This window comes from Oryzias latipes, chromosome 18 (assembly GCF_002234675.1).
Source record: "Oryzias latipes chromosome 18, ASM223467v1".
In the NCBI taxonomy this organism is placed as follows: Eukaryota; Metazoa; Chordata; class Actinopteri; order Beloniformes; family Adrianichthyidae; genus Oryzias; species Oryzias latipes.
The window spans coordinates 10,558,167-10,586,157 of record NC_019876.2 but is presented as its reverse complement, the minus strand read 5'-3'; the positions used below and the strand labels follow the sequence as shown (position 1 = coordinate 10,586,157).

Here is a 27,991-nt window from a genome sequence, read left to right as displayed (position 1 = left end):
TGCAGGCCAATTAGGCCTGCACAATAGATCGCACATTTATTGTTATCACGATATCAAGCTTTGCAATATGCATATAGCAAAAGTCGATAAATGGTAACTTTAAATGTGCAAATACAATCTTATGGCAGTATTTAACAAATCAAATAAAACCCTTTATGCATTTGACCAATCGGATGGAGCCCTTTGATGTTAGATGCTCGCCTCCTATGTGGACGAGGGTCATTTGGAGTGTAATTTCAGTTGTGTTGACTCTTATTCGAGTGAAACTGTTGCAGTTGAGTTCGAGTATGAACAATAACACCCAACGTTGTTTGCAACAAGGTTGAAGAGACAAGCTGGTACAGTCAAGACAAGCGTCACTGACTCCCAACCCAAAAACTCCGACAACGCTACACCCAACCAAGCATTTTGACAGAACGCTGTGCACATCTCAGAATAACTTTGACATCAGTAAACACAACCAGAATAATCCAGATTATAAAACAAACTGTTTTTGTTCTTTTTTTTTTAAATCATTAAGGCTTTTAGTGCACAAAACAAGGTAAATGAATTTCCTATTGATTATTTTTATAGCCTCTGCCAAAATATAAGTTTGGTCAAACACAAATGGGCTTCACTTGGCGTACCACAAAATTCCAGAGGGAAAACGCACTGGCAGACATGATTAAATGGGCCAATTAAATGTGTTAATTCATTGTAAAGAGCAACATATCTATGCACATGATAGATTTAACACTTAATTGGAAAGCACATTTAAAAATAGCTTGTTCTGTAACTTTCTTCATGAACTAATCACAATAAACTCTACCGGCTGTAATGAATTGAAGTCAAATATTCATATTCAGGCTATTAAAGATACGGCAAGTGTGAATTATTTAAATGCTAATGAATGTTTTAGGCCTTCCAAGTAGCAATAGACATATTATTCCTCAGCTCCTTACAAATGGCTCATTTCGGCATTGGTTAAGTGCAAAGTAACCTCTCGCTCGTATTTCATTTAATCAATTCGGCAGCGACGGTGGTTCCTCCGCCCAAGCAGCTGCTTCTACCCAGTGATAGGAGGAGATGGAAACCATCAATACCGGCAGACAGTTTCTGGAATTACTAATCAATTCTTAGCTGAAAAATTCAGTCGCCCAAGATGAATCACGGGAAACAAGATTCAGACCTACTTCAGTCTTGATTTCGACTCTGACACATCTGGCGAGAAAAAAACTTCCATGTTTTTATTTTCCAGAGAGTTCAATAACATTTTTTGTTTGTTTGTACCCTGCAGGAGTCACCTGCAGCACCTGAAAGAGTTGTAGATATGCGAGCGGCGAGATGTGGCTCAACTTTGCCTTCAAAAGCACGCTGCAAAGACGTTGCAATGCGAAGAGGAGCACCATTATTCATGTTTCCACATTATTCATCACAAAACAAAAGAGGTTCTCACTCGACTTGACGGAGATGGACGAGGGCCACCAGGGTATTATTCACATCTGTAGAGAGAAAGAAAAAAAAAAAGACAACTGGATGCCATGATACACCACGCTTCTTAATGCAAAGTCCCCCAACTCTGTATATAAATCACATTTCCCTCCCCATCCGGGTATAAATATTAATTGTGTTAAATATATGATGTATTGCTGTTAGAGAGCTTCTTCACTTGTTCATTGTTCAACCAAAAGGATACGTTCCATACATCAAAGCCGCACATACTGTGATGGTGCGCTTTCTGCGAGCACCACAAGGGGGCAGTGCAGCCTCACAAACAGATGCTATCATAATCTTCATCTGCAGCTCTCATCCCCTTAATTGATGTGGATTTCAGTTTTAAACATCGCAAACTGTCGACAATATGCTCCGTCTTATCAGACGCAGCCTCAGAGCTGAAAACAAAAATCCCACCTCCATCTTTAAGCCCCTTAGCTCAGGCGTGCATTTATCAGGGCTAAATCTAAATATTGCTTAATCTGTACCACAGTGTGGACAAAGAATCAGCCGCTAGGAGGATTTTTGTTTCCCTTTATTTTTTTCCCATCTCCAACTAGACAGTTTACACAGCTGTGCTGAAGGTACAAATGACATTGTGGTCTCATTCTGTGGTGGGACATCTGTTGCTTTCAGATGGCATCACTTCTGAGTCTGCAGCAGGTTTCTTCATGGATTCAGATGTCCTTTTTTTTTTTCTTTGGGTCACAAAAGCTTTGCAAAACCCAAAGCATGTGACTTTCCTAAGGAGAAAGGCTGTGGTCATAATACGACTTTGTGTCACTTTTTTTTTGTTGAGTTTTTGTGCTACCAACGATTCAGAACGGTTGTTTCAGGCTTCAGGCCTTTTTTTGATCCACAACTTCCGGTAATAAACGGGAATGTTACGTTTGATTTAATTCGCACAAACCACATCAGCTGATTCCCATTAAAGACAGTGTCAGCTGCAGACGTATGCACTCCATTATGGTGAAAGCCTCTAGAACACATTACTGACGGCAAAACTCTGTTCACTTTAAGCTCTGCTTCATATCTGCAGACATAAAATACTGATTTGTTTAGTTGTGACAAGAATACACTTTTTTAAACATAAAAAGACAAAAAAAAATTGTTTTACGAAAGCAGATTTCAGAAAAGCCTAAGAATGGAAATGTTCTGTTTTAATGACTTTAAATGTTCACATAGGCTTTGTCCAGATTCTTTCACTACTTAGAACATTTGCCCTTTTGTCAGGGTATCTTCTAAGATCAAGTGCCATGGAAAATTCCCAAAAACATATGTGCATCAGTGCTCACTAGATTGGTGAAAATAGACCAATGCATTGCATTGGAAAAGATTTGTCAATTGAAAAGAACGTATTTAAAATTATATTTTATAAATCCTCCAAGTCTTCATCATCAGAACACAGTGGGTTTCTAAATAAAGAAAACAACAGACTCCTTGGGGGAGCTGGTTCAGAAAGCAGAAAATGTCATTTGGACTCATAAACACGTCTTTTACTGCAGTTTTTATTTTTTTTGTCCTCAGGCCTGCGCTCGACTGTGCCTGCAAGCAGGTAAACATTTGTTATTCCAAATGCCATAAAACTTTGAATTTACAGCACAAAAACACCAGTCTTATAATCAACTTTTTTTTTTACAAATAATTTATTTATTATTTAATGTTTATTTGTTATTTTGTTTGCACACAGTGTTTGTTGTTGCTGACATGTTTTTGTAATCTTATCATATGCTGGAAAAGTGATATCTATCTGTCCGTCCATCCATCTATCCATCCATCCATCCATCCGTCTATCTGTCCATCCATCTATCTATCTATCCATCCATCTATCTATCCGTCTATCCATCAATCCGTCCATCCATCTGTCTATCTATCCATGCATCCATCCATCCATCTATCTATCCATCCATCCATCTATCCATCTGTCAATCCATCTATCCATCTATTTATCTATCCATCAATCCGCCCATCCATCCATCTATCCATTTATCCATCAATCCGTCCGTTCGTCCATCCATTTTTCTTATTTTGTTCTGTCGTTCTCTTATTATCATATCTTTGAAGAAGTTTGACGAACATGGACTTTATTTTTTTTACACCTAGGGAAACACCCTGATTATCAATAAAAACGAGGAGGAAGAGCTTTGGAAGCTCAGAGCAAACGGAGAATTGCATGAGTGTGTTCCTGTCTGCTGTCTCTCTCTCTCTCCAGAAAAGATTTAAAGTGAGTCCGTGTCCTTTCTTCCTGCTCAAATATAGTTGAGAAGTGTTTAGACCCAACACTGCTGCTCTTTTCTCCCACCAGTTCCGGGTCCGGTGTATTGTTTATGCGATCAGCTTTTCTCACGTGACAACACAAAATGCAGCAGCTGTAAATAACTTTTTTTTTTTATTATTATTCAGCAGATATGGTATCAAGATAATTTCCCTGTCAGGTGATCAATAACATTCTAAAAAGTTTAATTATATCTTAGTTTAATAAATGAGGCTCAAAGTGCATCCTCACTCAGTTGAATCAATGTTTCTGGACTCCATGTATATGCCAGTGTCGTGTTTTTGACAGTTTAACAGGGGAAATGTTGTATTCAAGACAAAAAAAAGAGTTGTATTCAAAACAGACATGTTAAACGTGAAACCAAATGTCGTATTTTTTTTTATATTTGTTCAATTTCTTTTTTTGCAAGGTTTGATTTGTGCATAAGTCTTTATGAATTTATTTTTTATTGACAGATTCCTGAGCCCAAACTCTTTAAGTGTTGCAGACCCGTAAGTCAGTAGCGAGGGAATTCATACATAGCCATGATCGATACATAACCCTTTTTAAATTCAAAGGTTTTAACAGCGTCTGGTTTTGTAATGTTAGTGTAGAACCAGAATCGTCCATAATAAACCTTCTTTGTTTTTCCCTTTCGTGTTCATTTCCCAGGTCTGTAAGTCGAAATAGTCCGGGCATAGTCTTGTCCCGATCTGTAGATGGTTCGGGTCAAGTTGGAGTCAGAGAAATCCACGTGGAAGAGTCCAAAACGAACACTGAATCCGTCGGCCCACTCAAAGTTGTCCATCAGAGACCACGCAAAATATCCACAGACGTTGACCCCGTCTTCATTTATGGCTAAACGGAGTCAGAACATAAAAAAGGCGGTTTAACACAGCAGAGCAAGAAAAAGCAGCTTTTGAAAAGAAAAAGAACAAAACTGTTGCTTCTCCTTCTTAAACCATCTAATTAATTCATGACTGTTAACATGACATGCGAGAAGATTAACATCATTACTTTACTTGAGAACAACAGCATCATTAGTAATGCCTAGTTATATGCTTGTCAGCTGTGAGTATCTAAGCAAGGTCTGCACTTGCTATCTCATTAATGACTAAACATTCCAGTGTAGTTTTTGCTTTCATCGTAAAAGCTTGCCTTTTTTATTTTAACAGAAAACTTAGATTTGCGCATAATTCATTTTTGAAAAGAAAGCTAATTTTATAAATTCTTTGAATACTTGAGCATCAAAGTCAAACTATTCAGATTAATGCAAACGTGCTGAGATAAAACGTAAGACTTTTAAAATATTTGAATCATAACTTGACCAATGCAATATAATTTAAGCCTTAGTCATATGCGCCTGTATGAGGGGTTGACCCGTACGGACGCTGCAGGTTTTTGGGTTGCCTAGACCCGTGGAGGGTCGTAGACGGCAGCTGCTTCTTAACCCTTGTGCTATCTTAGATGACCCCACCCTTGCATTGCCGTGTTCTCCCTACCATGACAAAGGTGGATAAAGGTGGAATGATTTCATGTAACCCTTGGACACCAATGAGGTTCACAAATCATTGAAGAAAAAAGGTTCAGCGCACTGTCTAGTGGGTCTAGATGACCCAAATCCCAATGTTAACGAGCCTAGGATAGCACAAGGGTTAAAGGAAGCGCGGGTGTGTCTTGCAGTTCCCTTGAGGTTGGTACAACCACCTTAAGGTACATCGTAGAAATGGAACATACGATTGCCGTGCGTGTGGTATGTGCATCAGGAAGTGTTCTTAAGGCTAAAGGAAGCTATGACGTAGCAGTGATGCTGTCGTAGGGAGCCCTTTACACCACCGGTGTGCATGTGGTACGCAAGTGTTTGTAGGACGCCCAGACAAACAACTTATCACTTGAACAGCACTTCCGTGCACAGTGTGCAGAGTTTGGGGGCGGTTGTTCAACAAACAAAAAATCATATCCGAATGACATTGTTGCTCTTCGGGCTCAGTGAACGGTCTACAACCTTCATATTTCATGCGGGCTACTATCTAACCGAAAGGGCAGCTGTGACTAAGGCTTAAACCTAAATGGCATCTCACAAAAAGGCAGAAAATGAAAGCAGTTACAATAGTCATAGCATTCAGTCATAACAGTCAACTGCATAAGTCACATGACTTGCAGTTGAAACTGGGGTCTCCTTGTTTTTGATCAGATCTGCTTCTTTTGGGGGGGGGGGGGGGGTCATCATCATCATCATGAGAGCACTTTAAAAATCACTCTTTGGCAGAAATATAGGAAAGAAACAACATCTCTGTCCACTGAGTGATCTCGCACTTACCAAAGTTTACAGCTGGCTCTTTGAAAAAAAAAATACATTTGGTGTAATGCAAACCCACTGGAGCAGGAAACTGATTTACTCTTTATCCAGATATTCTACCCAGTACCAATTACCTGGATCAGGTGTGTCCGGCCAATCAAGAAGCTGCAAGGTTAGAATTGATTGAAAAAGTAGACCTCCCCTTCCAGGCACTAGAGCAGGATAATAAACTGCTGCATCGTGTTTTGCAGTCTCTCTCGGCAGATGTGCAAAGCAATGCTTCGCAGGTTTAAGCTCACCCTTTTGCACAGAAATTGCATGTGAAAGAAATTGCACAGCAATTGCACAGAAACGTATGGTGCATCCAACGTTTGCAGTGTTAACACATACGTACAACAAGAAATGATGTTTATTACCAGTTTGCATACACTGGGGCTGCACATTTAGGGTTATTGAAGCACCATAATGTGATTTGGATTCAAACCTTTTACACCATTTATCCAGAACAGTAAAAGCTGATGGTTGACCGTGTTCCACTCTCAGGCCAAGAGGGCCTGCCAAGCCTAACTGTGCTCCAGCTTTATAATGACCCTCAGCCCTTGAATAGGAGCACACTTGGGAAACTTTTAGAGGAGTCATTTGTTAAACCCTAATGCTGTATTGGACACGAGGTGCTTAAAAAGTGACTCAAAAGGCACTGCTCCAAGAATACAACATTAAAATAATGTTTTCACCATCATTTGTTTCATGGACATACTTAAGGCTGCACGGTCTGCCAAGTCCTGCTCAGTGATTAAACAGCGTCCACCAGCCATTACCTTTAGCGACTTCTAAGATGGTGCTCTTGTAAAACTCGCAGCGTTGAGCATCCTCGATCTGCAGCGGCCCGGCCTGAGCGAAGCCATTCTCTGTGATGTAGACAGCAGGGTTACTGAAAGTGTCCTGGAATGTAACAAGGCAAATGTTTTTGTCAAACGAGGCATCAGAGTTTGTCAGGCATTCAGAGGGGAGACAGATTGGTGCACGGCGTGTCGTTTAGCCGCGTTTGATGGTGCCAGGCTCAAACTAATGGCCTGTGACGAGTCACAACGGCAGGAAATTGCTTGTTTGCAAACACGGCAAAGTAACGGTTTCATTCTACGTGACAGCATTAATGAAGAATCAGTGCCGTTCTGGAGGTGTCGAAAGAGAGATTACTGCATCCAGAATCAATGGCAAAACATTAAACAAATGTCAGAGTGTTCTTCTTGTGCGGCTGGACGCAATCCATCATGTTCAAAGGTGAAGAATAAATTCGCTGGGTGAAATGTGGGGGAGTCTTGTTGTGAGTCAATCCCAGATCTACGAAACAATAGATAAGAATATAGCGAAACAGACAATTATTTGCCTTGGTCACAACTGTCCTTACAGGTAGGTACAGGCTGTCAAACCTGAGCAGGGCACGCAGGTGGCTTAAACCAAATTTTAAGATTGGAGGAAGAGAGGAAATCTCTCTACATTGAGAAGGAGAGACTCGTTAAACTAAAAGGAAAATAAGTAAGACATTTCCAACAGATCATAGAGCTTTTTGTGGAGAAGGATTGGTGCATAGTAAGGCCAAACATGGTTTTCAATCTTTGTTGAAGAAGAGTGTCTATCCATGTCTATAAAAGAAATATTCTCTGTTGGAAAAATAGGTTCTTGTGTGTATTTTATAAGCTGTTACCTGCTGTTGGATGAATGGTGAAATAGTCAGTTCTTGCAATTGTAAATCTGGCTCCAGAGGAGTAAGTGCCTCACCAACCATCAACCTCACCGTACGTCACTGCCGTACAGCAAAGCTGTTCATGCACATTTTTTCTACAGACATGCTGCGAGCAACAAGTTACAGCGAACACTAATACAACACATAAGGGCAATGTAGGTGAGATGCAGGTACAATGTACAGATTTTTTTTCCCCCAATTCCCCAAAACTTGCGCACTGTGCAAGAAACAGTGCTGTTCAACTTATAAGTGCATGCTCCTTGCATGTCCCTTGCATGTCCCTTGCGCGCAAAGGCACTTGCATGTTAATTGGACACCCCCCTGCGTCATAAGTAAGGCTTAATGGCCAACAAAGTGTGCATTATCACGTTTTAACACACGCCGTGGAAGCCTGAACCGTCCAACGCGAAAAATTGATAATGCACACTTCGAAGGCCATTAAACCGCTTATACCATGGTCACTTACAAAATAAATAAATACTAACAAGTTTTTAGACCTTAATTCTTGTTTTTTTCCGATTTGGATAGCTTTTTTCACAGGAAGTGGACTATTTATTATGTGGTGTGTCGCTGCACCACCGCTGAATTCAATATTCGCGATATAAAGCATCAGTTCAGATAGAAAGTTCACCTCTTACCGGTTGTTTTTGTCCCGATGATGAAGCTAAAAGTTGTTTTAAAGAAACCAGCGCAGTGATGCAGAACATCTAAGCTAGGTGACCAGAACTTCTTTTTTCACTGTGCGGTTTTCCTGTGGTATATCACTTTTTAACACACACCCAGCAGCCAATCAGAATCGAGTATTCAACCGGACCATGGTATAGGTTTGTGTAACTTACATTATCCTTACAAGTACTTCACAATACATTTACCACACCCACGACAAAAGGTACTTTCCGTTTTTATGACGCCCTATAAGGTGGCCAAACGAGCCTATAGGGTAATGCAACACACACCTGAGCTCCTCTTCAGATGCGGCCGCATCTGTCTGTGACCCTCTATGGGCCTGGACAATGCAAAAACCTACAGCACTCATACAAGTCAACCCCCCTACAACAACATGGGCGTTTTACAATGCACAATCAAGAATGTGCATCACATGCCAGGTTTGTCCATATCTTCAGGCATTACCTTAATGTATTGAAGAAGTTTTCTTAAGCCGTGTGGGACAACAGCAAGCCAAGAAACCCCACAAACAGGCCAGGAAGGGTCTAAAACGTCCTCTGCATCTCTGTCGCACTTCATGCTGAGCGTTTGCTCTCGACCTCCTCCTGCTTTGACTTTGCGGGATGTGTAGTAGTTGAGCGCAAAAAAGTCAGCAGTTCCCAAAACAGCAGGGTCACCCTCTGAGAACTTTGGCAGCCTTGAGGCACCAGTGTATCCCAGCCTGGAGCTCTGTGCATCAATGGCATATCTCATCATCTCCGGATAGTCTCCAGTAACAAACACAGGCCAAGCAAACCATCCCAGCGTGAATGAGAGCTCACGCTCGGCGGCGGCAGCATCCTCGCTGCAGTCCCCGTCCAGCGGCTCGAACCAGTCGCTGTTGAGTGCCAGCGACACAGCGCCCCTCTGCTCTGCTCTGTACCCGGAGTCGTAGCTGTGCCACGCCATGGCATGAGCACGGAGCATGTTGTGCCCGACCACGTAAGCGAGGGTGCCTTTTTCCTTTAACCCTGGGGCGTGGATGCCATCCTCATGGCCTAGTTTGGCACACACGTAAGGCTCGTTGATTGTGATCCAAAGTCTGACTCGATCTCCAAAAGTCTGGAAACAAAACTTTGCATAGTCATCAAATAAAGTAGCTATGCTGGGTGATAACCACCCGCCCCGATCTTGGAGAGCTTGCGGCAGATCAAAGTGGTACAGAGTGACCATAGGGGACACGTTACAGGCCAGCAAATCGTCAATCACCTTATTGTAGTACTGCACACCTGTTTGACAGCCATAAAGAAAAATGTAAAAAAAAAAAACATCAATTTATGAGGGTTTCACTCTGGGTGTTGAAGGGACACGCAGATATACCTTTTTGATTGACGTGCCTGGTGGTCCCATCAGGCAGGAGCCGGGCCCAGGCCAGAGACAGGCGATAGTGGGTCAGTCCAAGCTGCTGGATGCAGGCCAGGTCTGTCTCCCACAGCTCATAGCTGCTACAGGCCACATCTCCATTCTGCTCTCCAAACACTCTGCCTTCCTCATGACAAAAGGTGTCCCAGATACTAAGTCCCTTCTCGTCTGCCTGCCATCCACCTAAACAAGCAGCATTACTGTACGTCAATGCAAATGCCAACACAGGGGTGATAAAACACATTCTACAAGACTTCTGCTAAAATGACGTGTTTAGTTCAAAAGCAAGAGAAAAACTCAAAAATTACATGAGCAAGCTTTAAAAAATAAACGAATGCTTAAAATAGAAATCAGGAGAAAGTAAGAACACAAAAACATAAAAGAAACTAAAAATATAGAATTTGGATAAGGACTGAGTTGAAAAACTATAACTTATTCAAATTCAATACTAGGTCACCATATATAATGCACAACTTTAAAAAATAAAAACGATTTTTGGCATCCAGACTGTTAAGCTGATTTACTACTTTGCATTTTTTCTCATCTTAAGCATCAACCATTATTTTTCATCTTTTAATGGCTTTTATAACAGAAAAATCACTTTTTTAATTTAGTTATAAATGCATTATTTATTTAGATATTTAAAATGCAAGTTTTGGAAAGAAAAAAAACATAGCTACGATTTTTTTTTTCATAAACTGGTTTTTACAGAGTTTGTGCCTTTAACATTGTGTAGTCATTACAGTCGCTCCCCCCGCGTGTTTTACCTTCTATCTGATATGCAGACGTTGCGGCTCCCCAAGCAAAATTAGGCGGAAACATAACAATTTTTTTGTGTTTTTGACAGGAAGCCCCTTTTTTCTAATTTAAAGTTTTCTTAAACAACAGAAAATATGTTTCACATAAATTAAGTCAGGTGTCTCGTGATCTAAATGGACCTCAACCGACTTCAACGCAGACGCGCTCCTCCTGAAACCAGGAAGTGGCTCATTCAAAAGAGTGGGCGTGGTTGTACGTCACATGGGAGGTCACGTGAGAAAAGCCACAGGGATTGGCAGGAAGACAAGATGGCTAGAAAAATGGTTTACCTGTCTTTCTCTGAATATTTTCAATGCATAGCATCTGTAATCTTTTTGTAATACATGTACCATCCCCTGACATTGTTGTTGTTATGACTATTGTTCCTGTCATACATATTTGTTCTATTTGTGTTGAATAATAAAGTTTATAAAAAAAAATAAAAAAAACAAGCCTCTACTGACAAATAATTACGGAATCTCCTGTTTATTAAACTGACAGTGCAGTCCGCAGACATGGAGATAAAGGGACAGTAAAAAAAGATCAGGGTTTCTGCTATTTCCAAGAACCTACATTGAGTCATTATTTTTATTTGTTTAAAACAATAATAATCTTCCATCAAAAAAAATTTTTTTTAATTGAAACTAATAAATATTCGACGAGCTAAACAAAAGATGAAGTTTTATTTTCCTTTTAGAAATATTTTATTGCTTCCTGATTTTTTTTAAAGAAGTTCTTTATCTGTTTTAGATAATTTCGAGGTTATTGTTTTATTTATTTTCTTTACATTTAATGTACAAATAGATAAAACGTACACTTAAAAACTTAAATGAACACGGACTACAATTTGAAATATTAATTGAAATAAATGTCAGTATATTTATTTATTTATTTATTCAAATCAAATGTGCTTATTCCTTTTTTCATTTAATGTATTTTTAACATTAAAATGCAGAATTTGTGTTGCAACTTTGATCATTTTTTAAATTAACAAATACTAGGGATGACTATAAGCTCTAAGTTTTAACACACAGTGTGATTTAGGTGTACATTTTCAAAGTTAAAAAGTGCATAATATCTTTAAAAGCCTCTTGAGAGTTTCATTTGATGCAACTTCAACTGTTAAGTATAGAAAAACATTATTTTTTCCTTAAACTAGACAAACTAAAATAGTACTCCCTGGTTGCAAGTACACCCTTAGCCCACATGGAGGCACAAGCAGGAACTAAATGACAGGAGCATTATCAGATATGGTTGCTCTTATTTTGCTGTTATGGACATGTCTCTCTTTTTTCAAATAAAAATCTAGTGCTTCATATGTGAAATGCATTTTTTTAACTGAGAAGATTACTAAAACTATATTATAAACTACAAAGCATTGGCAAATATTAGTTTTCCTGTGTTCTTAAATGCTGAGTATAATTGTTTTTCAAATAAAGTGTTAAAGAAACTCTTAACATACTGAAATATAGCAGTTTAATTGAATAATTGTGCCACCAAAGGCTTCAGAAAAGTTATACAACCAAAAATCACGGTGTAGTTGCATTTAGATTGATCTATGCTACTTTAAAAAAAAAGCAATCCACTTGCATAGTTTACCAGTTCTTAATGATGATTTTATTGATTTAGCTGTTAAGAGTTGTTTCACATTTTGAACGCTAGAACGTCTCCTTTTTCATGATCATGATGCAAATTTAATTTACTTTTATAGTTGAGAAAACGAACATGCATTATTATTTGCATATCTTTGACTTTTATCAAAACAAATCCATTAGATAAGGTGGAAAATAATAATAGTCTCTGATCATACCAAGTTATCACAAAAATTTTATTTTTTTCATTCTGCTTACTGGTTTTCTTTGGCTAGACTGTTTAGTTCTCAGAAATGTCTGCATTCAGTAACTACACATACAAGTTCTTTAAATTGTTTGATCAAATATTATGAAATCAACACTTTTAATTACAATTTGAATAAAATTGTTATATTTTGAGTCAGAACTGCTTCCTGTAGAGTGTTTTTGAAGTCTACTCAGACTCAAAGCTGAGTCGTTCCAGGTTACCTTTATTATAACATGAACAAACAGGAGGTGAAAGCACAGCCAGAGGCCCCACGTTTTCTAATCTCTGCTCAAACTGGATGCTGCTCTTTCATCCACCTTTTCTGCAGAATCAAGCGCTTCACTTGACTTAATCATAACAAAGGAAAATGGATTGTGTGCCAAAAGGTAAAAAATTCTTATCAGTCAAAGCTTCTCCTCTCTCTTCCTCACACATTCATTCAAGGATTTTAACTTGTCGTGTGTCTTTGTCTTCAAGGCTTCAGCAGACTAGACTGAACATGTTGGGGCACTCAATCAGAAGAGACGACAGGAATGGAAGACCAGTCGTTTGTTTTTCATACAAACAGCAACCAGAAAGCACAAAAGCTCCATTTAGCAAAGGAAAAAGTCTTGTATAGTTGTGCTTTTTATGGAGGAAAAAAAAGATAAAAGGAAAATTTATATTTGGACTGACTAAATCTGTTTATAAAACCCTTCATTGGGAAAGCATGCAGAGCTCAGTTTCCTTTTTATTCAAACTCATATGGACTTAAGGTATCACTAAATTGAAAATGTGTTTTTTCCCCCAATTATTTTTCATTAATTGGGACCCTCTAACAGAATTAGTCCTGTTTTTTGTCACACCAGAGAGTGTTTGCTATCCCTAACTCTTTATCAAGCAAAGAACTGTGGTAATGACTCTTAATTTTTTGGGTGGGAAATGAGAAAAAGTCAAGCAATATCCCAGAACAATTTCAGAGATGAATTTTTAGTCTTATCCTTACAAAATTTTTTAGGATAAAAACTTAATTAACATGTACATTTAGTCACATCAGTACTGGTTTCATTCCTTCCTGTCTGACCGCACTCAGTTTATTCAATGGAAATCTTTCACTTCTCATTCTATCCCTATCACAACCGGTGTTCCTCAGGGTTCTGTCCTCGGTCCACTCCTCTTCATCATCTACCTTCTCATTTTTCAAAAACACCACATCCATTTCCATTGCTATGCCGATGTCACCCAGCTCCATCACTCCAGACAACCCAACTCCACACTGCCTCCATTAGCGCTGGTTGACTGCATCAATTAAATCAAATCCTGGTTCACCTCCAACTTTTTAAAACTCAATAGCAATAAAACTGAACTTCTTCTGATAGGCACCCCGAGCAAGACTAATAATTTCTCTCCTTCCATCGACGGCTCCACCATCTCTCCCTCCCCTCAGGTAAAGAGTTTGGGTGTCATCCTCGACAGTAGTCTCTCCTTCACTTCTCACATAAACAACATCCCCCGCTCAGCCTACTTCCATCTACACAACATACAACATCTCCTGCCCTCCCTCACTCCTCAGTCCACTGCTGTACACAGCCTTGTTACTTCCCGCCTGGACTACTGTACATTAACTCTCTTCTGTTTGGTCTCCCACAAAAAACCCTCCATAAACTTCAACTGGTTCAGAATTCAGCTGCTTGTGTCATCACAAGCACTCCCTCCATCAACCACATCACACCTATCCTTCAACAGCTTCACTGGCTCCCCATTCCATACCGCATTCAATACAAAATCTTGCTCTACACCTCCATATCTCTCGGACCTCCTTCATATCGCCACACCTGCTCGCTCTCTCCGCTCCTCAGTTTTCTGTCCCTCCCTCCTGTATTGTCACCATGGGGCGCAGGGCATTCAGTTGCTCTGCTCCCCAGCTTTGGAACTCACTCCCCCCTGACCTCCACAACTCTGAACCACTCCCACATTTCAAATCAAAGTTAAAAACTCATCTCTTTCAAATGGCCTATTCACTGTAACAGTAACTTTTTCATGTTTTTATATACATTTTATTTAAATGTGTATGTATTTAATTATTTTTGTTTGAACTGTTCATTGTATTTTATATACCGTACATATGTTGTACGGCAGCCTTGAGTTCTCAGAGAGGCGCCTTATAAATAAAATGTATTATTATTATTATTAAACTTTTGATATTTTCTTTATTTTATTTCTATTTTTTTGGCTTGACTCATCTCTTAGTACCTCAAAACAAACCAAGTTCAAAACCGAAAGTGCCTATACAGTCTGCAACTACTAGTTTCATATGAAGAAAAATGCTAATTTTGCTTTATGGAAAGGGTCTCATTTTTATATCTATATATCTATATCTATATCTATATATCTATATATCTATATATCTATATATCTATCTCTCTCTCTCTCTATATATATATATATATATATCTATATATATATATATATAGATATATATATATATATATAGATATATATACACACACTGTGGTTTGTCCCCTCCATCCAGTTGTTTCTCGGGAAAAAGCAAAGTTGTCTTCACTTCACAATTTAAAACGTGCTTTTATTCTGAAAGGCAGAGCGGATGTTGTTTAATTTCCCCTGCCTAGCTTGTTCAATGACGATTTTAGTTGAGGGAAATCTCAGATTCGGAGTAGCACTATTTTTGCATACGAGTTTTATGAAGTTTTATCTGGTTTTACTTTAATTTTTGATGGTTTTGAATCATTTTGGGAGGTTTTGTAAGTACAACTTTCCACTTTTGTGTAGTTTTTGGGAAGTAATTTCCTGTGACTGTGTGTGTATTCGTGGATATGTTGTCGCGCATTCGGTGAGGGTACAACAAAGTACCACGGAGTTCATGTAGAGCCTGACGATATTTCCTGAAGTTTTAGAGAGAAATAACCTGAGATGACTGCAGCTGCCGCCCGTGGAAAGACAACACGGACCCGCTCCCACGCCACGAGCAACAAAGAAGCTCCAAAACCCGGACACATTTTTTAGAAACTAGCTGGAATTTTCTGTTTACTACATGGATTTTGTGGGAAACGAAGCACGCGCCAGAACGGAATGGGAATTGTAAATAAGCCAAACAAAGGACACCTCCGTTGGACTTGACCCCGAGAAAAGGAAACAATATTTTTGAGAAATGGAGGAAAGCTCGCGGAGGACAAAGGTCTTATTTTTCTCCAGCTTGTAAGGCGAACTCCCTTCCAGCACACTGCTGTTGTTCTGTCGTCGTCAATGCCGTAGTGGTTTTGGTGGTCTTTCGTGAGTATGAGGCTGCGGTCGTTGGTGTTTTCGCCGCCGCCGCCGCCGCCGCTGCTGCTGCTGCTGCTGCTGCTGCTGGCGGCTGTCTGCTGCCGCTCCACGCCGCCGCCCGCCTGCAAATCCTCCGACGAACGCCCCAAAAGCGGTGGGAAAAGCCTAACATCCGACATAAGGGTGGTCTGCAGCAACATGGAGCTCAATCAGGTGTTGCCCCCGGACTCCTACCCAAACAGAACCGTCACTCTGTGAGTATATATATATCAGCCATTTTAACTTGTGAATGAACAGCCCTGCCACCAAAAAAAAAAAAAAGGAAACCTTAATCAAACAACGTGATACCATTGTCAGAAAAGCTTTTAAGGAAAAGGATTACCCTATCAAGTTACATGACCTCACAAAACTTACAAAAGCTTAGCTTGATTGACTAAAAAAAGTCTTTATTTTCACTTAGATGTGTTCATGACTAAGCCAATGATCACACATGACTGTCTTGAGGGTATTTTATTTATAAGAGCTGACAGGATGGGAATAAATCCTGGTTGGTTGTGTTTTTCCTCCAGGCTGTAACATAAACTGGTGGGATTAACTTCAGTTTCAGCTCCTGACAGCACACCTGAGTAAGCCTTATGTTTATCCCATTTTAGAGTTATACTTTATGCCTCAAATGGATTTACAGTGCCTGGTTTGGTGTTCTTTTTTCAATTTACAAAAGTTATGATGTTAAAGGGAAGCACTTGTGGCTTCATTTGTTTTGTTTTGTTATCCTGAAAAGGAGACATTGGGTATCAGTTGCTGTTAATCTTTCGGGGGTAAATTCCATAACCTTTAGCAGTACAAGAATAACATTGTACAGACGCTGGTTGTTGATAACTGAAGGTCTTTATGTTCATTCTCGTGCATGCCTTAAAAGTCATAGCTAGATCTTTTTATGTAAAAGATTAAATCATAATAAAGACCTACTCTGATCTTCTCTTAAACTATTTAAAAAGTGTTTGCAGTTGTCTTTTATTTGCGATGAGGCAGTTTTTAGACAAAAAAAAAAAAAAACTGTGTTATCTAGGACATAGTTTCTGCAGAGTGGCAGGAATTCAGTTGTGGGTGTGGTGGTCTCATGTGCTAGTGTCAATACGGTGAGTACATTCCAATTTTTGTAGAAATAGGTTGGTCCTAAAGACCTGTTGCATAAAGAATACTACAGTTTTACTGCGAAATAAAGCAATCATCTGCTTCTTATAAAGTGAAACACTACATGTCCTGGAAAGGACCCTTGAGGGATGCCTTAAAATGTAAAAGAGCATCCGCTTATAGATGACTGGATCCAGTACATCTTTATTATCCTCGTCTGAGCTGGCATCTGGCTCAAAACTGTACAGCTGGACAGCTACAAAATTGCTAGCAACTTTTGCTGTGCAGGTAATGTTAGCTTGGGGAAGTGAGGGGCTGAAAGCTAGCAGAAGTGTGTAAACAAATGTATGATGGGAAATCACAGGCAAATTCCTGATGAAGTCCTGCTGGTCTGCAGAAACAATGGTATAGAAAACGATAGTTTTTTTTGCCTAAAAATTTCATAATCATAATAAAAAGACCACTGGGAACACTTCTACAAAAGATGATCGGAGTGGTACTTTAAGAAAATTAAAGCTGTGTTTATAGCTTTAGGAGTTGAACTGTCCGGTAAACTAATTTGTGATTATCAAAAGCTGTCACCATCACTGACTAAATTTTTTTTTTTTTAGGTTTTCTGAGTTTTATTGCAATTCATTCAATTGTTTATATGTCAAGTGTTTGTAACAAAATTAAGGATCTAGAAGAGGTGCAAACCTGTTGTAATACAGATTATGTTGTGATTGTTTAGAAACTGCCTTCTTTAAATGCAGTGGATGCGGTTTCCTAGCATTATTGCTAACAGCTGTGATTTTAGGGGTTAATTTATAATAAATGTAACAGATATAAAATTTTAATGTTCATTAAATAGCTTGTTAAATACTGCTAGTATGTGAAAGAATAGCATAAAATTATGAAAAATAAGGTAGTGGGGAAAAAAATGGCTATTAAATTGCTAGATGGTGCCAGATGCTGTTATAATTGAATTAAAAAAATCTGTCTTTTATCCATCTTCTGTAATTACCTAAGCATGTAAATTATGCTGAATTATGAATCATTTTAACCGCCCCACCCCCACCACCCCCCAAGCTGCGTCTTTTCTATAGGGAAAATATACACCATTTTGTACATTTCGTGCTTGGCTTTCAGTATTTTTGAGTTCTTCTTTTTTTGTGCTGGTACCTAATCATGCAGATCATTGTTTTGACACAAACAGATTGGAGGTGGAAACATGCTTCTACATTACTAATATTAGTTACAATTTACAATGTAGAGAATATAACTTTTAAAGATTAAGATCATTTTACTTTGAGAGCCTAAAATACTGCTGATATCAGGAATTCCTTCCAACCTCAGTTTTGTTATATATTGTAAAAAAAAAACCAAAGAAAACAGCGGAAACCCTGTCAAGTCTCCCCCTGGATACAAATGGAAACAAAAAAGCAGTCCGCGTTGATTCCACAGTGTTGATAATTTACAGCCTGCAAAAGCCAGTATGACTCTGCGGAGGTTCTATTGAACGGCACTTCTGCGCTTTTCATGTAAGGGAGATGCTGCGGTTTGGTCTATCCATACACTGTTATTCGCTTCATAGATCTGTTCATGTATTGGACATAGACACAAACTTCATTAAAATTGACTAGATTTTTTTCATGCTTAAATAAACAAAGTTGAAATCTTCACTAATGACATAGAACTTAACATGTAACGATACGTTCAAGCTCATTTGTTTTGTGTGTTATGCAAAACGTGATTGAAAAGCTTATGTGAAAACATCTTATTGGGTCTTGAAAATTAGTAAAATAAAAGGCACAAAAATTCAACTTTTAAATTCCTAGGAATTTAGGACTTAAAAAGTTTAAATGTAATTGTTCAACACTGGAAATGTCACCAGCGACAACTACATAACACATGCACTTTGACATACCATTACTCTTTGACTGCTTATGTGATCAATGTGAATCTGCTGATACAGAGAAAAGCGGCTTTTTATTTTGGCTTTGCACCAATAGGTAACACATTCTTAACTAGGGCTGTGATCTGCCCTCGAAGATTCAAGTAGGAATATTTGCGACGTCCAAGATCGCTGACTGGCGATCATTATAAATATAGTGAAGTGTAGTAAAAATACAGTCCGGGAACGATCTATTTATTGCTCTGAAATGCAGAATAATGTTGAATTGTAAGTTTATAAACTAAAAAAAAGCTGAATGTGCAGTGCTACTTTCACCGGAAGTAAACAAATCTTCAAAATAAAGTGTTGGTGAAGCTGCCCATTTTCAAAGTAAAACTACCGTGTTTTCTTGTATTTGAAAAAATGAGACTAAAGTGCAGATTACTGACATAATTTTTGAAAAAAGGAATTTGCTTAAACTCCCAGTGTTTTACATTCTTTTAAATACGATAACTCTTTGACCGTTGACGCAATTAACGTAATTCCAAAACAATTGGTTTGACTTGATTCAAGAAAGTGACTTCACAAGTTGAGGGACAGTCTTGAGCAGTGGGCCTCTTTAGGTAGTTTAAATGAATAGGTTACCCTGACACAGAGAGCATGAAGTTATTCATTGCAGCTCTTCTCTCAATGCCCCTCTGTCAAGAAAAATGAGCAATGCATTCCTTGCATGAGTCCACTGCAAGTGATACCACATGCCTAAAGTGATCTGGAGGAAATGGCACAAATGAGTTTTCAGCCGGCCTGTCATCCCGCGTCAGCATGAATCTCGGTGAAATAGTACAGAGTTAAATTTAATCCTCACTTCTTTTGGGTCTATAAAGTTGAAGTAAAAGTTTCAGCCAACGTATGTATATGAATAGAAGTTCCTTTGACTTGAGCTTTACAAACACACCTTTGTCATATTTCTGTACAACCAAGGTCTATTCACAGCACTGTTGGGACAGTTTAAATGAATACACCTGGGTTAGTTCTCCGCAGAGATATGCAGGATTAATGTTGGGAAGGAAGCAGGTATTTCCTTTTGCCGCAGCAAAAAGCGCGCCCAAGTTGATGGCACACTGGGGTGCACTAAACATTGTGGTTTTCAAACAGTGTAAACTAGAAGGAAGAGCCACACTCATCTGTTTTCTTGCTGTCTCTCTTAAGAGAATTTTTCATGTTATTTCAATCAGATTTTACCTCCTTAGCTCTAAAATTGATGGTAAACTCATTTATTTTTCTGTCATGCGCGATCCTTTTAGTAGCTTACGTTAAAAAGATGACACAAATGTCCTTGTTCCATGCATTTCGGAACAAGGTTTTATTTTTATAGACATTTACTTAGTCTGCAGCTTTTTATAAATTGTCGATATGGTTTGCTATTAAACTTGCCCCACTTTGCTGGGTTACCGTACCTGGACATTCTCAAACTGCCAAATAAAACAAAAACTAGCTCATTAACATTTTCTAAATCGTCAAGACTTCCCATAAAACCCAAAACATTTTCATCACTTTTAACCTTTTTCTAAAGAAACCATGCCTTTTGTTTTTTTTTTTGTCTTTCTTAATTTACTAATATTATAGTTTTAAGCATTTTTAAAACGGAAGGCTGTAGCACCTTGTTGGGATGTTCATAGATGGGATAGGATCCAAGTATTTTTGCATTAGACAATGATCATTGGGATTGGCTAATGAAAACATTTCTGCCTCTACTTTTGGCAGTTTAGTTCTGGGATGACTTTACGGCTACAATGACTATGAACACATCATTGCCTTTGCAACCAATGTTTCTGCCACCTTGTGGTATGTTTTAAATATTTTAAAGCAGCAGTGATATGTGCGGTATGGCTAAACATTTAACACCATAACAACACTTAAAACCTGGGTTTATATCTTCAACTATGGTTGAAGATATAAACCCAAGAAGATATTAACCGATACTGGTTATTTTATATTGGCCAAAACTTGTGAAAAATTAGTTGGTTTTTCAAAATCTGGAAAAGAAATGTTTAGAAACAGTTTTTTTGTTTGGCCTTTCTATGTTTCTTTTTATGTGTTGGGCTATTTAAAATGTTCCTCTGATGGCTGTTTTAGGTTTTGGTGCATGGACAAACAGTTTTTGACTGCTATGCTGTACCATTCATGTTATAATTATCGATATTATTTTACTTGGCTCAGTGGCCCAGTGGCAGAATGTCTTCCCTAAGACTAGAGGATTGTTGGTTCAAATTACGGCTGCACGATATGAGGAAAACTCGCGATATCTAAGATTAATATTGCGATAACGGTATAATTTGCGGTATATAAACAAATAAAAAAATAAACAAAAACATTCCCATTTAATTGCAACAGTTTAAAAATTATACTCCAAATGACCCTCGTTGACATAGGAGACAAACATCTAACATAATAGGCCTCCATCCGATTGGTCAACAAGGTGAAGGCGTCCATCCGATTGGTCTAATGCACAAAGGGATTTATTTGATTCGTTAAATGCTTCAAGCTGCCATAAGGTTGTATTATCACATTTAAGGTTTACGATTTATTGCGATTTTCACTGTCTTTTGCGATATGCATATTGCAGAGCTGGATATTGCAACAACGATAAATTTGCGGTATATTGTGCAGGCCTAGTTCAAATCATACCAAAAAAGTGTTCTTCAATACCTTCCTGCTTGACACTCAACATTAGGACTCGGAGTGAAAGTTCAATGCTTAAACATCTAACCGGCATAACGTCAAATTCATGTACATCCCTTTGGAGTTTCTTTTTCTTTACCTGAATTCAGTCAAGTTTTATCTAGTGAATGCATAAGAACAAGGGAGGCACTTCAACATTTGGGACTGCTTTAGAAAGTTTCATGGGTTTGTCGGTAGTTTGTAAAAGTCTAGCTGACATGCAGAGATGGGCAGTAATGTTATTAGGGATTTGTAGACAGAAAAAAACTCCCAATTATTGTACAAATAGTATTTATGTGACCAGCTCTTGTATCACTGTCACAAATGCACTGGTGGAAAGCGAAGAACACAACCCTACTTTTTGCCAAAATAATTTCTTGCATGCCATCTGAACAATGTTGACACGAGAAAGAGGGAGGAATGGGGTTAAGGCAGGAAATCATCCACTGATTAGTGGGTGGGGGGTAGAGAGAAGACAAGGAAATGGCTTATGACCCTCAGGAGAGCCTCTTTTACGGATTTAATTTGACGACCCATTGAGTCATAGGGCTTGAATGTTGTGCATCCAAGCTCAAGTTATTCCAAGATATGTTTCAATTTCACAATCTACTGATGACATCTAATTTTACAGCTTTCTGTGAAGTGAAAACACTGCACAGAAATTCAACAGTGCATGTCATTGATGAGAAGTTTATATTCAATACCCCCACTGGTAAATGTACAAATTCATGCTTAGTAGTTATCAGGTTAACTGATCTGGCTTTTTTGAATTTTTGTCCGCGAACCAGCTTAATGGAGGAGGTGAAAGCATTGTTATGTGATCTTGGTGACACAAAGGGCCTGGTCGCAACACACCACCAAACTGTGCCAATAAAATTATAGAGGCTCCACTCAAAATGACTCATTTACTATGTGTCCCCAGGCACAGTTGCCACATAGGCTGTAACAGTAGTTGATAGCTTTTACTGTTCTTCTTTCGGTCATAAGAAAAGGTCACAAACATACAACTTTTTTTCTATTTGCGATCTATTTATGTTAAGTTTGGCAAATACTTAACTACAACTCCAGTCCAGATAAACCCCTTTGTAGTCATGATTGTAAGTCTTTTTTTTTTCATAATGTAAAATCTTGTAGCCTGTACTTTATTTATGCAGGTACAAAAGATCTTTGATCATAGGTCACCACGTATTGTTGCCCAATTGGTGTTTGAATATCCTTTGTCACTCTTCATGCTTATAGCATAACTATACAATTCTGGAGTTCAGGTAATGGTGCAGTAGCATACCTGTACAAGCAGCAGGCTCTGTGCTGGGGAGTGCATCAAGAGTCTGATGCCTATTGTACAGAACAGAAAGCGACTTCAGTGACCAAACAAACAAGACCTAATGTTCTTTGCCACTGACTTTAAGTCCTTGCTTTGGTTTGTAATGGGAGTGAACAATGCTTCTAGTTTCCTTGAAAAGAAGAGACATGGGTCAAAGTTGTGGGGACAGAAAATGAAGTTTAGCACATTGTGGATTAAGTCTAATGGTAACTAACCGTGAATTAGTTAGCAAAATGCATTTCAGTACTTAAGAAGGAAGCTACAAAAATTTCACTCAGAGTTTTCTAAACCTGAAATGTCTGAACATTTCTGACTTCAGCTTTTGTTCTAAGTATTGATCTCAACTAGTATCCAAGCATCATCTTTCTCAACCTTTTATGACAAATTTTATTTTCATCGATGAAACAGCCCCTTTTGTAATCTTTTATAAATTTTGGTATTAGAAACTAAGCGACTTGTTGCAGTTTTTTTTCTACAAGAAGTGTAATCAAAAAAGAAAAAATACCAAATACTGTGTGTCAAAAATAAACAGTGGGCTGACCTTTACCTGAATCAAAAAAAAAAAGCTCTAGATCCTTTTTGATTCCTTATTCACATTTATTTACTTGCATCCTTTTTGTTGGTGTTTCAGGTGCTGAGGTTGATTTTCTTAATGAAACATTCTTTTTTTATTGTATATACATTTGAGCAGACATTCAAGCAACACACAACGCTGCAAACTTGCTTTCCTTTTCATGACAGGTTTCTTTCTTTTCACAGAATTTTAAACAACAACAAGATTCAAGAACTCAGAAAGGATTCCTTCATTGGATTGTCATTTTTGGAAAAACTGTAAGTAATACATTACTCAAGACGGGTGACGGGTGGTTGGTTTCACACAATATAATTGGAATATATTCTCTTTTAAAAATATACATCTACGTTTGCCACATTCTCTGTGATCAAGTTAGGTCTAGAGCATGTTGTCCTAACTACCTTTAGTGTTATGCATTCTGTGAACCACTGCATTAGCCATCTTTTACTCTTCAAGTGATTCTTTGATTTGTAGAGTAACGTTTTAAAAATGAGAAGGCAGCCACATAGCTATTTGCTGAAGTCAAAAATATCCGTCTAAAGTGGAAGGCTTGAGATCTAGAACTAGAAGGGCTAATTATAGTTATACCCCCCAAGGTTTTGTTGTCTGCCTGGTGGCACTAACTTGATATACAGCTGTTCGGTTATATCGGGCTGGGGGCCATGTGGCTGCACAAAAAGTGACACAAAATCAGCATTGCTATTTTTTTAGGATTCAGCTTTAACAGTGTTTAAGGTATTTGTATTGTTAGTGTAAAGCAAATAAAGGCTTTGGACTTTTCCGTATAGGCCACTAGTGATTTATTACATTGGAATGGGTGCAAACAGATAAAATAACCAAACCTTTAATGGTCCTGCTTTTACCCAAGGCTATAATAACACATGACTACATCAACATGGAATTCCTAGAGAAAACTTCTGCTGTTATTCTCTGGTTGCTTAAAAAGCCTTAAGATCCGAAAAATAATAGGCAATTGATTTAGAGGTACTAAGACATGGGGTTTTTAACTGGTTTAATAATGTTGATTAAAACTTGTGTCTAATGTTGTCAAATACTATCCATTTGCTCCATTGATAATAAAAACAAATTACTTTCTTGCACCCAAGTGTTACAGATCCCTAAAAATGAACATGCTGATTTCGACTTTTGGTAAATGTTTCAATTTTGCTCTAAATTTGTTTTTCTTTTGAATTGTCAGACGCTTGTTGTAAATTCTGTTTTTGTCATATTTGCATGAATGCTCAGGGAATTTTACCTCCAGTAAGCAGGCCTCATTGTGTCCAACAAACCCCACCCCACTGTTGTTTGCCCTACACCAGTGGGGCCAGATTTATAGATGGCTTTCTTTCTTTTGTGATTTCAGTGAGGCCAATGCAAGGCCAGAGGTGCTAGCAGGATAATTCACATGCACGCACACGTGCACACTGAGTGAATGTTGTAGCCCCTCCCACACTTCTTTCAAACTTTCAATGGAGGGGGAAGGCTTTTTTATTCGTTTGAGAGCCTAGAACCTCTCTTCTTCCTCTTTGGACTGCTTAAATGCGGCGGCGGTAACTCAGCCAACGACTGGCTGTGAGGACCAGAGAGGGGTAAAGAATTGATTACGTCTCTCCAGCTCTCTGCGTGAAATTGGAAAGTAACTGTGGAGACCGCTGTGTTTTCTTGGGTTCAAAGGTGCTTCTGCTTGTATATAAGCCACTCTGAATCTGCATTGTGTCTTAAAAGTGAAGGCCAAGCCAGGCTGTTGTCACATGTTGAAGCCTCTCTAATCCTCTGCCTTGGAATGCTCACTGTGGTTTAAAGAGGAAAAGAAAACGGCAGTAGCTAGGCTGTTTGCTAGTCCCTGAAGAGCTTAGTGACGTCAGTTCAACAGTTTTTAACAAAACAACCATGCATCATTATGTGTTATTATATTGGAGTTACTGTTGTAATACGCTCCTTTAATTTTATCTAATTTTGAAAGAATGAGCCTCATTTCAAAATATATATGAAACTAAGCACATTTCAAAAATCCTTTCCCAAGTGAAAAGCTAAAGTCAGATCATATAAAGTGCTGCTGTTTGCAGTAACACACAGGCTGGAATAGTTCAGACTCTTGTGGTGAATACTTTCTGCTTGGAGTCACATGATTTGTGAGATATGCTTGCAAAAAGTATACGACTTAGACATAAAGGGCAGGAAGTACTCTATTGTGTTTTTGCCTCTAACAAAAACACTTTATGTTCATCAAAGACGGCCATGTGCACATCTACAGCTGATCTTTTTAAAAAGGGGACATTAATTGAGACTGTAATGTTACATTTATCAGTAAACGGCACTGATAACACTACCCGTTTTTCTTTAAACATACTCCACTTTTGCATTCAAAGATGCATTAAATATTTCTGTGTACCCCGTCTGAAAAAGGGGTCAATCTGTTAACCTCAGCATCATGCTGTGAACATCTATTTAAGTACCAGGTGGGAAAAAAAAAAAACAGCCATTGGGGATAGTATGGAAATTCTTAGAAGATGTAAGACCTAATCAAATATGTCACATGGGTGACCATACATTTTCTTTTACTATCCCCCAGTTATGTAATAATCTTCCCCCAGAACTGTGCATGTCATCAGACCCTGAAGAGTTTTTAATGTCAACTAAAAACTTACCTTTTTTAGAATGGCTTTTTCTACTCAGTAGTTGGGGGCATCTTGTTTCTTTTACACTTTTTATGTCTTTTATGTATTTTATTTGTTGTTATTTTTAAGAAGTTGTTACTTAATTTGCTCAATTTAAAAAAAAATCTTGATATTGTCTTTTTACTGTAAAACATTCGGGCTCCTGATAGCATTGTGAAATGCTATAGAAATTTTGATTTGGATTTTACAATTCATTTCAGTGTCAGATTGGTTTTAAACTTCCATTCAAGACCAAGTATATTTGGTTAATGACCTTTTTCGCAGAACCAGTGATACATATAGAACAAAGGTGGAAGTTGCACTAATACAATTATAAATCTTTGCATTAAAAATTAGATAAGATCAGTTTTTCCTGAAGAAAATACATAAGTATTTAGTTCGAAAGTACAAGTATCTAAAAGGATAAATGAAATTTGATGAATCTGTGCTGACTTTCTTTGTGATTGATTAATTCGGTATACATATTACAATAATAGCATATTTGACATTCTTTAGTAATTTCAAGAACTGCTTTCTAAGACATCAGAAACATTTCCAACCTTTTTTACTCAAATCTTAAATAGTAGATATCGGTAACAAAACACACCCTGCTTTTCATTTCACTGCGAGTACCAGAGAAAGTTAGTTGTTTTCTCTGTGTAATTACATTTTAAAGGTTTCAGAACAAATGCAATTTAATATACCGTCATCTGCAGTAGTTTGAGGTTCCTATAGGTTTCTGTTTTCTCCAGATATCACCTGCCAGCAAAACAATAGCTATGCCACAGATCCATTTGTTTGTAATCCATTTTTTAGACATTTGCATTAATGTTTGATATATTAACTTTTAAGTTTTAAAGCAAGACAGAAAACAAGGCTTATAACAGAGTTTGACTGAGTTATTCAGATCCTAACTGCACCATAACAACAGCCGTCTGTGAGAACATCTTGTGATGTCTTTGTTACTTTGTTCCTATTTATCAACACTACCGCGCAGAGTTATCGGCTCTTTCTGACTCGGATCAAAAGTTTCCGAAAACCGCAGTTTTTACCCTCCCCTGCAACTTATCAATGGCCACAAACTCTACTTCAGATGACGGTTTGTTGACATCAAACCGACAGAATTACCCTGAGGTCCTTTGTGTGGGTTCAGGTGGGGAACGGATTCTCCTGAACCTCCTGTAATGACTGCCTGGGTAGTGCCAGTGCAGGTGAGCAGCACCACAGGAATCTGTGACTGCAAGCCTTTGAACTTATGTGAAGAGAGGCTGTGTACTCGTGTGCGAGTTTGTGATGTGAGAGCCAAAGAACGCCTTTGAGGCTCGGGTCGTGACAGCAGTCATGCAGTGATGATAGCTGGATGAGTCTTGGAAAAGGTCTGCTTCTTGCATTTAAAACGAGCAGAAGGCTCTTCCCTGAATGAATAGGCATATCCAAAATATGCCTAGAATGGTTTACATAATAACTTCTCACATTTCCTCATTGGGTTCACACTACAAGGCTGATAAGCAGCAGAAGGTCAAACTGCAACATTTTCCACCAGACTCCAAAGCCTAGCTTAGTTGTCTGGACTTTATCAAGCAGTTACAGCTGTCATGGAAGCATCATGCATACTTTCCTTGCCCTACAAGGGGAAACAACTTGTTTTACCCTCCTGGGTGTTTAGGAGTAGTGGCAGTTTCTGTCTACACCTCCTGCCTGTCTCTCTCTGCTTCGAGTCAAATAGATTTTATGCTGGAAACATCAAAAGCACAGGGGCCTATGCCAAAGTTCAAACAAATTCTGCAAGCAGAGGTGTTGGCAGTTTGTGTGGAACATCAAGGTGTGTTCGATTTACAGTTTGGTGGAATTACATCTGCAGTCGGTTGTAAGACCATTTTTAAACAATTCCATTTTATGGCAGACTATGAAAATGACTGAGAATCAACTAATTGCACTTTATGTAGAACTTGTTGCTTCTATTTGGTGTT

General features: G+C 38.4%; 2 protein-coding genes across 6 annotated transcripts in view; one reads left to right on the top strand and one right to left on the bottom strand.

Annotated features, from left to right (window-relative positions):
* Nucleotides 1–1,334: 1,334 nt before the first annotated feature.
* LOC101166830 (cytosolic beta-glucosidase) lies at nt 1,335–11,088 on the bottom strand. 5 transcript variants are annotated; one of them, XM_011487369.3, is made up of 6 exons: nt 10,605–11,084; nt 9,796–10,020; nt 9,685–9,704; nt 8,902–9,537; nt 6,845–6,968; nt 3,844–4,585 (listed from the first exon to the last, which is right to left on the bottom strand). In XM_011487369.3, the coding sequence occupies exons 1-6, from the start codon at nt 10,657–10,659 to the stop codon at nt 4,389–4,391; spliced, it is 1,257 nt and encodes a 418-aa protein (XP_011485671.1). In that variant the 5' UTR covers nt 10,660–11,084; the 3' UTR covers nt 3,844–4,388. The 5 variants fall into 5 exon arrangements, with proteins under 5 accessions (XP_020567245.1, XP_020567246.1, XP_011485671.1 ...); XM_020711586.2 differs by lacking the exon at nt 3,844–4,585 and adding an exon at nt 1,335–1,481 and having other exon boundaries at nt 8,902–9,704; nt 10,605–11,087; XM_020711587.2 differs by lacking the exon at nt 3,844–4,585 and adding an exon at nt 1,406–1,481 and having other exon boundaries at nt 6,845–6,934; nt 8,902–9,704; nt 10,605–11,088.
* A 3,987-nt stretch (nt 11,089–15,075) lies between these two features.
* The window catches only part of adgra3 (adhesion G protein-coupled receptor A3), a 28,519-nt gene continuing 15,603 nt past the window's right edge, over nt 15,076–27,991 (top strand). The window contains exons 1-2 of the mRNA XM_023966016.1: nt 15,076–15,992; nt 23,550–23,621. Of these exons, the coding sequence (XP_023821784.1) occupies nt 15,754–15,992; nt 23,550–23,621 (311 nt within the window). The 5' untranslated portion in view covers nt 15,076–15,753. The remainder of the gene's footprint in view (nt 15,993–23,549; nt 23,622–27,991) is intronic.